Source organism: Pelodiscus sinensis, chromosome 9 (genome assembly GCF_052426305.1).
Source record: "Pelodiscus sinensis isolate ZL-2025 chromosome 9, ASM5242630v1, whole genome shotgun sequence".
Lineage (NCBI taxonomy): Eukaryota > Metazoa > Chordata > Testudines > Trionychidae > Pelodiscus > Pelodiscus sinensis.
The window spans coordinates 61,422,751-61,434,812 of NC_143060.1; the positions used below are offsets into that span (position 1 = coordinate 61,422,751).

The window sequence follows — 12,062 nt, forward strand, 5'->3', positions numbered from 1 at the left end:
ATTAGTGTGGGGGGAGGGTGTTGGAAAGTATTAGTGTGGGAGGAGGGGGAGGGTGCTCACATACCCACCCTCTTTTAGCGGCCCTCTGTCTCCTGCCTGGGCTGTGCTGAGTGGCCAGGCATCAGAGCTGCAGCGGGGGAGGTGGGATGGGCAAGCGCCATCAGCCAGCTGGTCACAGCCTTGAGCCCTCGGGCGGATCTGGAGGTCTGCTGTATCCTTGCTCCAAGCAGCAGCCCTGCGTGGGGCGCCGAATGCTCCAGCCGTGCGCCCGGAATGCCAGGGAATCTGAAGCCGAAGCCGGGCCGATCCAGCTGCTCTCGCAGCACAAAGGAATGTGGCACCGGATAAGGCCTCTCCTGCTGCCACGGTCAGCGCAATGTTCCTAAGGCCCCTGTGAACACACAGTGTTTGGCCCAATCTGGCGCCCCCAGGCCAAGGCTCAGCTCCAGGCAAGAGACTCTGCTGGCAGCAAAGCGCAAGCTGACCCCAGGGGAGCACAGCCCAGGCAGCGAGCGAGAGAAATCCCTGTAAGGCCTGCTCCTGCCCCCCGAGCTGCCTGTGCAAGGTGCACCGTGGGTCAGGGCGCGCTTCCAAGCTGAGGGGCCAAGGGCCACGTGGACGGGGATGCGGTCTGAGGCAGATGCCTGGACGTGCGATGGCTGGAGGAGGGAAGATGTAGCAGGCCCCTGGAGCTGCCGCCAAGAGTTATAATTCACCGTTCACAGGTGCTGTACACGTGGAGAGGAAGACACGGTGGCCCCTGCCCTGAAGAACTTAGTCTAATACTAAACCCTGCTGTGCCAACAAAGAGCTTTCCTCTTGACCTGCCTCAGGACTGCCAATGATTCCCGCCAACCGGCCAGCCCCACACCAGGTGCTTGAGGAGGACTGAGCAGCTCTGGGCCGGTCGTGGGGCTGGGGCAGCTCACCTAGAGGGAAGCAGCAACTCTGTGGCTTCTGCAGAGGAGGGTGTGTTTGCAAGAGCCGAGCGGAGGAGACGCCAGGGTGCATCACGATTTCCGGATGAGCCTGGCGCTAAGTGCACATCCCTGCTGAGGTTCGCTTCTCCCTTGCAGCGTCAGGCCTGCAGAGCCAGCTGCCTCGGAGGCTCTCCCCGCCGCTCAGCCTCGCTTCCTGGTGACACGCCCCTGGGGGGTAATGCCCCTGTGGGGCTGGAGGCTGAGCCAGGTTTCTGCACCAAACAGTCGGTGTCGAGCAGTCAATGGCGCAGGCAGGATGATAATCCCACGGGACCCGGCCCCACCGCGGCTTGCACAAAACCAACCCGTTCTATGGTATTTCTGGCTGTAGCGCAGCCTTCTTGGCAGCGTGGAGTCCCGCGGAAACCCAGCCGCTAACCACAACCCTTGCAAACAGAAGATGGCTTTTTGCAGGCTCTTTTGTACCGCAGGCTCCTCCACAGGAATCCCTCACTAGCTGATTTGGTTGGTCTGAGACCCATCGCCAACCTCGCCCCCCTCTGGCTTTATTGATTGTCTTTCTGTTACATTTTCTCCCTATTTGACTTGCTGGCTGGTCAGCAGGGCTGAGGGGCTCTGTCTGGTGGGGTGGCCTTTTACCAAGCAAATGAGTATCTGCTTCTACACCAGCTGGGTGGAAAATGACCATCAGGGGCTATCTTGAATGATCTCCCAGGGACAGATTCCAGCCAAGCTTACTTAAGGCCCTAAGAATGAAATGACTCCGGGCCTGTCTGGCCTGGGGAAATGGATCGGGTTGGAATGTGTTAGTGAAGCGGGGTGATAGACTGGGCCGCAGGGCTGCAAGTGAGGGGACCTGCCTTCTGATCCTGGCCCTGCTAGTAAATTAGCATGTCCCTTCACCTCTCTGTTTTCCCCTCTCATCTCAGACAGGGGCAGTCTGTACAGCTCCTAGCGCTAGCGAGCCCCCAGCTTACTGTAATACAAGGAGTAATGTCAAACCTGAGTTACCACTCAGCGTGGACAGGGACTGGTGGGCTTAGACTCGCATCAGCTAAGGGGGCCGGTTCCAGAGTGCGGTTCGGCACAGACCGGATTCTGAACAATGGGGAGGGGTGAACCGGTTCGGCACCCTCTGTAGACGCTCACCCTGAGGCCGAGGCACCTGTACAGAGTCTTTGCACCACTTGACCTAAGTGGCACATTGCCTTGTGCTGGCCCTGCCTCTGGGTAACTTTCACCTGCTTTGACCTAATCCTGCTCCATGCCTGAGCCCCATTCGACCCCCAGCAGGAACCTTTTCATCCAAAGAGGCGACATTAATAGTCCTGGGGGGGGGAGGGAAAACGTTGATAATGTTCCTCCCCCAGGGTTGTGGCTATTGGTTCTGTCCTTTACTCTCAGGCCCCTGCCCTTGGTAAGGCGTAGTGCTCAGTCCAGGAGGCATGGCTTTGGAAGCGTATTTCCATGTCTGCAGGGATGGTCAATTCAACTGGGCGTGCATAGGCAACTCCTGGTGAGAGAAAGGGTCTTGGAGGCATTTATAATTCGGTAAGCTCCAAGTAACGGAGTGCCCACAGACTGGGGGTTCATAGTGGCCGAGATCTGCTGAGCCAGCCAACATGCGCTTCAGAAGCACTCAGGAGCGGAGAGTTGTTGACCTCGGGAGAGTCAATGGATCTGTGTTTTACTTGGAGCCTGCAAACCGCGAATCAGACCGTGTAGGCCAGCGGGCTATGTTCAGAAGGGTGTTTTCTACCCTCCCGTTCCCCCGATGAAAAGGAAAAAAAACCCTCCACACGATCGCCTCGCAAACTGCAGGAACCAGGGGTGGATTCCCATTGAAAACCATGGAGACTTTTCGGTGCAGTACGTCTAGGCTTCTTGAAGGTCGCGTGTTGCCTCTTTTGCTATTTTGAGCACGCTTTCAGGCCAAAAGAACAAATGGGATGGGATGGGGAGCAGAGGATGCTTAAAAAGGAGGATGATCCATTTCATCGAGCCAGGAGGCGGGGCTTGTTGGAAAGTCCGGATAGCCTACACTGCTTCCTGTGGAAATATCAGAGGTGGGTCCCCCAGCCATTGCTCGGAGCGTCTGGCTCACCCCCTGACCGCCATGTGCTATAATTCCCAGACTATTGTCCATTGTGTAATCCAGACCATTGAGCAATGGAGTATGGGCAGGGAGGGACGATATGGAAGACGGAGACTGAGGAATTCCATAGGGGCTTCCGTCCCTCAGGTCCTGATAAGATTGTCCTGTCCCATCCATGGAGAAGCTTCCATTCATTAACTGTCCACTAGCAACATCCCCAACGCTGCCGTAAATTCTTGTGGCGTGGCCAAGCTCCGAGAGGAGCTGATCTTCTGTGAACAAAAGAAGGAAGATTGGTTTGTGAGTGTGAAACGTCAGGGTGGGCACCAGCAACTCATCAGCCAGGGCCAAACGCCTCTCGTGTGTAACATCAGTGGGGTTACACCAGGGATGAGCTGGGCCGACGCAGAGAAAACGCGCCCTCGCGGAAGCCAATTGCAAAAGCATCCCAAGCCAGCGTGAGGTAGGCAAGTGCCTTGGCAATAGAGCTATGCCCGCGTACACCAGTTGCACTGGCGTACCATTGACGTTGAGTAGCAATTCCCCATAATAAATAGTGCAACCGATTAATAAAATCCACAGATTATTCTTACCCTTTTGCTCAGCCCCCTCTGTTCTTGTAGTGCCTTTTGTGCAGCCGAACATGTGGCTAGTGTAAGTCTTTCTAGGCTGCAGCCTTATGAAAACCGGTGGCAGATAATGGCCACAGTTTGGGAAGGTCTCTTAATTCTTGCCAGATGCATTCGCCTCCATAAAGGACATCGTAACCTAATTACAGACCCGTCTGGGAGCCACAGCTGACTTAACTAACCAAATATTTTTGGTGGCTTGTCTGTGTGCCGTGATGATTCACAGGGATCGTTTTCAACTATTGTTAAATGTTTGCTTTAATGTTAATTTTCCCACCTGGCTTCTATTAAAACCTGGGGTTTGCCAGCTCACAAATCCAGGGGGTAGCAGGGACTCTGTTTCAGACCAGTATTCGTGAGTCTTTTAACTGTAGGCGACTCATCCGCTCACAGTATAACACTGGCCTAGGCCAGTGGGGAGCAACCGGGGCCCATCAGGGTTGTGTGCGCGGCCCATGCGCCGTTTACTGGTGCCCGCATGCCGAGTTGCCAGATTCTGCTGGTTTCCATTCACATAGGTGGTGCTCCCTCTGCAACCAATCAAAGCAGTGGTGTGGTTCCAGCCACACCCCCTGCCCATTCTAGGTGTGAGCACAACTAGCCTATCCCAGGATCCGGGCTTGGTTCCAGCAGTCTTGCGGCCCACTCCCTGGCCTAAGCAAGCCGCGGGGACTGAGGTGTTGACCCTGCAAACGCCTGCTTGAGTGTTCAGATGCAGGCAGGGAGCTGCCCGCGGCGGCGCCTGTGTCCCATTCTGTGCCCAGCCCGTGGCGCCTGCCTGCTTCACCGCGGCTGGTTTCAGCTCGCGTGGTTCCTGGGTCAAGTCCCAGTGCTCCAGCCCAGGTGGGACCTATCAGACCAGCCTTTGCTGACCCTCCCTGGACTGTCTCTGTGGAACCCCCCCCCCCCACCAGCTGCCAGGCCGTGGGGGGTGAAGCGCCAGGCGCTGAAACGCAGTGGCGAAGTACGGCTGCCAACTTCCCATTGGCACCGACCCAAACACCTTGGTCCCAACCCTTCACTCCATCCCCCTCCTCCCTCACTGGCTGGGGCAGAGGGTTGGGGTGCAGGCAGGTTGAGAGTGCCAGTTGGGGGGTGCAGGCGGGTTGAGAGTGCCAGTTGGGGGGTGGGCTCTGGCGTGGCTGAGGGATTTGGGGTGCAGGAGGGGGCTCGGTGCAGGAGGGACGGAGGGTTCTAGCTGGGGGTGGTGCAGGAGGAGGCTGGCACTTGCAGGTGTGAGAGCTCCAGCTGGAGGTGCGGGCTCTGGAGGGATGAGGCATTTGGGGTGCAGGAGGGGCACTGGGCTGGAGCCAAAGTTTGGGGTGCAGGAAGGGGCTCGGGGTTAGGACAAGGGGTTGGAGGACGGGAGGAGGAAGCAGGGTCTGAGCAGCACTTGCCTAAGGCAGCTCCCAGAAAACAGGAAGGTCCCTGTAGCTCCGAGGCAGGGGTCCAGGGACGCTCCGTGCACTGCCTGCACCCGCAGGCACCTTCCCTGCAACGTCTTTGGGCTGTGGTTCCCAGCCGGGTGCTACAGAGCCAGAGCTCAGGGCAGGGGCACCGTGTGGAGCCTCCCAGCCCCCCATATGCCTAAGACTGATCAGCTGCTACATGGGAGCCATGTGGCGCTCGGACAGGCAGGGCACGTCGGTCACTGGTGCTGACCAGAGCCGGACGTTCCAGTCAGAAACCAGACACTGGCCCCCCTGCGTCCAGTGCCAGCTGTCTCAGGAGAGGGTCCGGGGCCACTGAGCATTGCCAGCCCGGAGGCGGCAGCTGGTGTCTGGACGCTGGGCCGAGTGGGAGTCTAACAACTGAGGCAGGCGAGTTTGCAGCCAGCCTAGCTCTTCCTGCAGGTCCAAATCACTCTGCCACGGCCATTAGCTCAGAAACTCCAAGGGCGATCGGCCCTCGTGCGCCTGGGGAGGGACCAGTGGGGATGCGGAGAGAAGTCCCCTCATACTGTCATATTACACAGTAAGGTGCACCCTGAAGTCGCTTCTCCTGGCCTGCATGCATTGGCTACCATCCCCCGCCGGAGGGGCCATTGGTCTAGGCCAGCCCGGCAGTTCGTTCCTTGGTAAGTTCCCCCATAAGCTGCAGAGCTGTCACTGGACCTCAGGACTGACACACCCCAAGGCCAGGTCTACACTGGGGGCAAAGTCGAACTAAATAGCGCCACTGGCGTCGACGTACCTCAGGGGGAATTTCCACAGCATCCCCATGGGGGGGAGGACAATGGGAGAAACTCTCCTGCCAACTTCCCTTACTCCTTGTGACCCGGTGGAGTCAACGAGATCACAATCAGCGATTGATTTAACATGTCCTTACTAGACCCACTAAATCAACCCCCAGGAGAGCGATCTCTGCAGGGTCGATCTCCTGGTAAGCGGAGATGAGGCCTTAGTGCGTGTCAGTTCCTAGCTCCATTGCTACAGGGGTTTGCAGCCCTGCATGACACAGGACGATAATCAATTGTTTTCCTCGTGTGCAAAAAATCCCAAGGAACCACCAGCCAGGAGATTAATTAAAATGTTGTCAGCGGGGACATGGCTTTCAAGGCCCATTCCCGTTTCTGGTGCAAGAGAAATCCAGGCACTCCTCAGGAATCATCCCTGATTCCCGGGCCCACGCGTATCATCCCAGTCCCCTCCCGGACCTTCCTGCCCCGCTCACCTCGGAAGCTCAGCTCACTGTCACTAACCCCACAGTCCTCAGCCGAGCTCTCCTTCTCGTGCTTGCTGCCCCCGCGGGTCCTCTTCACGCTCTTGTAGAACTGCCCCCAGCGGTGCCGCCCGGCGTCCTTCTTCAACCGTTTTTCTTTGGCCCTCCTGTTTTGAAACCAGACCTGGAGCAACAAAGGGAGAGACGGAGTCCCAGGAGGCACTGACCGGAGCAGGGGCAAAGAGAAAAAGATGCAGAAAAATGCAGGGCTGGCTCCCAACCTCCCCAAAGATTCAAATGGTTCAGACCCAGGAGCCTGGTTCCTCTGTAGCTTAGGGCACCAAGGTCTGTGGATTCAGAGCAGAGCTTGGCCCTAGTCTGAGGGGTTCCAGGTTGGACACGGTGTCTAGAAATGGCCCAAGGCCCAGATGCAGGGCTGCAGCCAGGCTCAGATGTACTATTCAGCCCCCTAAAGTGGCTGTCGCCTCCTGCCCCCTAGAGGATCTCTTTGGCATATGCACCCAAACATGCAGTGCCCCTCTATTGCTAGCATTGCAGACTGGTGTCGAATTCTCTCCTCATTGCTAGGAAGGGAAATTTAACTCCTTGGCCCGGATCCTGGGTGGTGACCAAGGCGGTGGAAAGTCAGAGGGACAGTTCACAGGCCCAGCAGGCCAGCCAGGGGCTGTCAGTCACAGGAGGGGGGCAAAGGCTTACTGCTTAGTCAGCTTTCCTGGCCTGGCTTCCTTCCCTCCTCCCTTGGAATTCAGTACAGAGGTTATGCCCTGAAAGAGGAGCAGTGTGCACTCACTGCAGCTTGGCTTGGTCAGGAAAAACACTTCAACCGCAGCGGTCTCACCTGCACCACCCTCATGTCCAGTCCTGTCTCCGAGGACAGCTGCTCCCGCACGTGCCTGGCGGGTTTGGGCGAGTTTTTATAGGCATTTTTTAACGTCTCCAATTGTTTGGCTGTGATGGTGGTGCGTGGCCGCTTGGCTCCAGCTTCTGAATCATCTGGAATAGAACAGTCTCTTACCGGTTTGGAACGGACACCGCGAAATAGGAGCTGGCCAATGACCAGCACAGAATGAATGTCAACGATCTAAAGCAAGAGGCAGTTGATTTTAATGAGCTGTCACTGCGGCAGAGAGGGGCGGGGCCAGAGATGGGGGGGGGGGGGGTTTGGGAAATTCAGCCCTTGATTATCAGAGATTTTGTCTTACTAGAGCATAGCCTGCCCTGTCTCCAAGGATGTGGTGTAACAATGCTGCTCTCTCAAAAGAGAAAAATCTAATATCTGGCCCTTGTGACCCTGGTATATGAGCGCCACATGCTCTGTAATGTATTTATCTTTACAGCATCCCTGGGAAGCAAGGCAGTGCTATTTTTCCCATTATGCAGCGTGGATACGGAGGCCCAGATCCTCGAGATATTTAGATGCCTTATTCCCATTGATGTCCCTGAGAGTGAAACACCTTTTAGGAGCTGGGTCTCTGTAATGTCCACACAGGAAATTTGTAGCAGAACCCAGAGCTGAAGATGGGGGCTGCTGAGTCCCCGTCTTGCATCCTAACCACCAGCTCATCCATCCTCTCCTAAGGATGAGCCTAGGAATGTTTTCACCCCCTCCTTCCAATATCACAGCCTGGCCTCATTTTACAAGTTTCAGATTCCAAAAAAGGTTCTCGTTAATGGATTAGGGTAACCCCCCAGCTGAAAATCATTCATTTCCTGGTGGTCATTGCCAGCACAGACATAGATGCTGGAAGTGGCGCAGTTTTTCTAGGTCACAATCTAAACCAAAAAACCCATACAAATCACAAAAAGGGTCATACCATGAAGAAACACAACTTGATTTTGACCAACTTTGGCAGAAAGCTTCTAAATACAATTGATAAGGCAACTATGTACTCCAACTAGTACTGTTTTGGAAAGTTTGGGAAATACTTTGCCCCCTGTGATGTGTGACACATTTTCCTGAACTTTTTTGCCTTTGATTAAAGCAAACGTCTGTGGTCACATGACAGTATGAGCTTGTTTGTCCACATAATACATCTAAATATTTGTCATTATTTGTAGAAAAGTTTTTCTGCCTGCTAGTTTATGAGTATTGGCTACTGTCCAATGATTCCTCCACTGTCAATTGATGTTGACTCAGTGTACACCAAGTTGAACCATTTTCAAGGAAACGTTCTGCTCTCTGGGCCAACACTGGACCTAAGTTGTGTGGGGTGAAGCAATCTACTGAAAAGCACGGTTGATTGAATGGAAGCATCAACACAGGTTTGATGATGACCTGAGAGGGGAGGAAATACAGCCAGTTTCATGGGTGCTACAAGAAGTGAGATGCAGGAAAGTGGATTTGAAGATCTCTTTGAGGAAGCCAGCATCTGTGGGACTTCAGCCACAACCGTGGCATTAGGACCCACAAACTTATGAGGCAATGACTCACTGGAAGTTGGTGGCCATTGGCAATTCCGTGAAGACAAGAAGCGACATCTTGGCGAAAGCTCAAAAATGTACTGAAGTTCTTGAAGACATGGAGCAGGCTCACAGAGAAAGCAGAGTGGAAGCACCGAATGCTCTAGTAGACTTGATAAACACACCCAAGCACTGCACCAGCTCATGGACACGTACGTTACCCAACTCAAAGACTGTTAAGATACATTTCCATCCTGGGAAAACTAGGTCACACGTTGCTCCCAACAATGGATGGATTACAAAGCAGCAAAGAAAGGCGGCGATAAATCCATGGAGCTTGAGACATTTGCGGAGAAGATCTCACTATGGCAGCATGGTCATATGAATTAAGCTAAGAAGGGTTGTTTGAATGTAGCAGGAGCCAGATTTCTGGAGGAGAAGAAGCCAGATAGATATCATGCCCAAGCCGATAGGGAGCAGTGCATCAGACTGTTGCTCTTCAGTGCAGTAAGCTATGTAGGACTGTAGGAATCATCAGTATCTTTGCACAAAAAAGAAGGTGCTGCCCCAGGATTACCGGAGTGCACATTTTAAGGTGGCTCTCAGAGGTAGGACAAAACAAAGGTGTGGCATGCAGCCTTCCATCTCCACCAAGAAGCTACAGCAAAGCACGTGGCGGCCGATGGAATCGCTGTCCAAGGTACTACGTTTTGTGGCTAAAAGAACAACACATCCTTTTAGCACAGAACCTGGAACGAGCCCCCGCCGCAGACGGCCACTTGTGAACACTGCATCTCTAGTGGCCTCCTCTGAAAGTGCAGGAGGTGTACACGTGGCAAGAGAGCGTGACGTACAAGAAATGAAACTGCTCGGAACCAAGAGGTTGCGAAGGGGAGAGGTAGGCCGCTCTGAGCCCATAAAAAGGCATAATCTCAAGTCACTTGGTAGTCTCAACAAACCAAGTGAACCAAAGGAGAAGCAGTCAGCACAAGCGAGGACTCTTGATTGTCAGATAGTCAGCAAGCTGAGAGTTATTGTCGGTCCCAGAAATGTTGATATCCAGCATGTGACGATGTGTGAACTGGCATCTGTCCCACTTTCCCTCCTCAACTTGGATAGATCTCTAAGAAAGACCCAGAAGAGCAACACATTGTCAATGGTTATGCTACCGGCTTCTGATGAACCAGCGTCAGCTATTATTGCACTCGGGATACATCTGCAGATGGTGTGCAAGGACACTGCCAAGCGCAAAACTACCGGAGAGCCGCTGAAAACTATCCTCACACTGAAATGTCAGCACACTCCTATTGCTGGCGACAATGATGCAAATGACGAATCTATCCAATCTGGCAAGAGCGTACACCAGGGAAACATACAAACACAAGCTGGCCGGAGGCCCCGCTGTGTTTGCACTTTTACCAAAGCAGCATTTGAAGGTGATATCAAATTCAAAGGATACCTTGAACACTGCAAACTTTCTCCTCAGTGACTGCACTGAAGTGTGGCCGGAGGTCATCACCTGGTCGGGCCGTGTACCTTGCTGGTGAGTTTCCTCACATCGCACGGGCGGTGAAAGCAGTGCCTGGCAACCACGCTGCAGCACCACAATGGGAGGCAGAGGTGGAAGAAGCAGATTCGCGCTTGTTTTTGCATGTTGCTCAGGCAAAGCAAACATTCAGAGGGAACCAGTGCTGCTGTGGGGCTTGCTCTCAGATGTTTCATCTGTGGGCCCAAAATCATGCTCGATTCTTGGGGCGGAGGAATTCTTTAAAAAAAACGGGAGCTGACCCAAAGAAGAGACTCATTCCTATGAATGGAGAGACTGGAGCTAGGAATGGACCCATCTCATATGCTGCCGAACATTCCTGCGGCCAGTGCAGCTTTCAGGGGCATGGGGAAAAGAAGAGCTGTGGATGGGGAAGGAGCTCTTCTCTCCCTCCTCCTCCCCCCCAAGCAGCAGGACCATGGGGGAAGGAAACTTCCAGAATGTGTCTGTCTCAGGCCTCAATGTCTGTGGCATACACGGAGACTGCTTGTCCTCAATTCTCCACCCTGCTCTGGGGTGCAAGGCTGTTGTCTGCCCGGATGCTGTTTATTCTGCATCTCCCACCCTGATCTCAGTGTTTGTGGCATTCCCAAAGCATGCCCTGTCTCGGCTCTCTTGGTCTAAGGGATCTATCTGTGATATAAACTGCTCCTCCCCATTCCCAGAACCTCCTCTTGTCTGTTCTCTGGGCTACGTGCCCATTCTCAGCTCCCTTACAGACACAGTGCTGTTCGACTGAAATATGGGCCAAGTATACCCAGCAAGGGACATAAAATGCAATAAGAAGAGTTTCTACAAATCCACTAGGAGCAAGAGAAAGATAATTAATGTTAATGATAACCAGATACTCAGCACAATTAATGTTGACAGCTGGGGCAAGAACACATGCCAAAATAGGGAAAGGACAGGTTAAAGAAGTTAGATGTATTCAAGGCAGCAGGGCCTAATGAAATTCATCCGAGGGTCCTTAAGGACCTAGCTGAAGGACCCATAGCAATTACCTTTTAGAACTGTAAGAGGATGAGTGTGCTCCCAGGAGCCTGGAGAAGGGTAAATATAGCACTTCTCTTTAGGAAGGGGAACAAGGAGGGACCAGGGCATTACAGATCTATCAGTAAAACGTCATCACCTGCACAGATCTGGAGCAAATTATTAAATAATCCGTTTGTGAACACCTGGAAGATAATAGGATTGTAAGGAATAGCCAGCATGGATTTGTCCAACCAAATCCGGCCAACCAACTTAATGTCCTTCTTTGATAGGATAATTGACCTACTGAAGGTGGGGGGGGGGAAGCTGTAGATGTGCTATATCTTGATTTCAGGAAGGCTTTAGACATAGCCCCCACATGACGATTTGATAAGCAAATGTGGTGTAAGTAAATTTACTATAAGATGGGGTGGTTGGAGGACTGTCCTGAAGAAGTAGTTAGCAGTGGTTTGCTGTCATGTTGGTAGGGCATATGTAATGGGGGGTCATGCAGTGGTTAGAACTATTCAATATTTTAATGAATGACTTGGAGTGGAGAGTACGCTTATAAACTTTGCCGGTGACACCCACTTGGGAGGGGCTGCAAGCACTTTGAAAGACAGACTTAAAATTCAAAATGACCTTGACAAATTGGAGAATTGGTTTGAATTCAGCAAGATGAATAAGAACAGCCATACTGGGTCAGACCAACGGTCCATCTAGTCCAGTAACCTGTCTCCCAACAATGGCCAATACCAGATGCCCCAGAGGGAGGGAACACAAGAGGTAATCCTCACATA

At 53.3% G+C, this 12,062-nt stretch overlaps 1 protein-coding gene across 2 annotated transcripts in view; it reads right to left on the reverse strand.

The window, feature by feature from the left end:
* Nucleotides 1-1,557: 1,557 nt before the first annotated feature.
* LHX4 (LIM homeobox 4) overlaps nt 1,558-12,062 on the reverse strand; it is a 61,304-nt gene continuing 50,799 nt past the window's right edge. For both annotated transcript variants that reach the window (XM_006126940.5, XM_089780603.1), the window contains 3 exons: nt 7,186-7,340; nt 6,339-6,510; nt 1,558-3,308 (listed from right to left, as the gene is read on the reverse strand). In XM_006126940.5, coding sequence (XP_006127002.2) covers nt 2,914-3,308; nt 6,339-6,510; nt 7,186-7,340 — 722 coding nt within the window. In that variant the 3' untranslated portion in view covers nt 1,558-2,913. The remainder of the gene's footprint in view (nt 3,309-6,338; nt 6,511-7,185; nt 7,341-12,062) is intronic.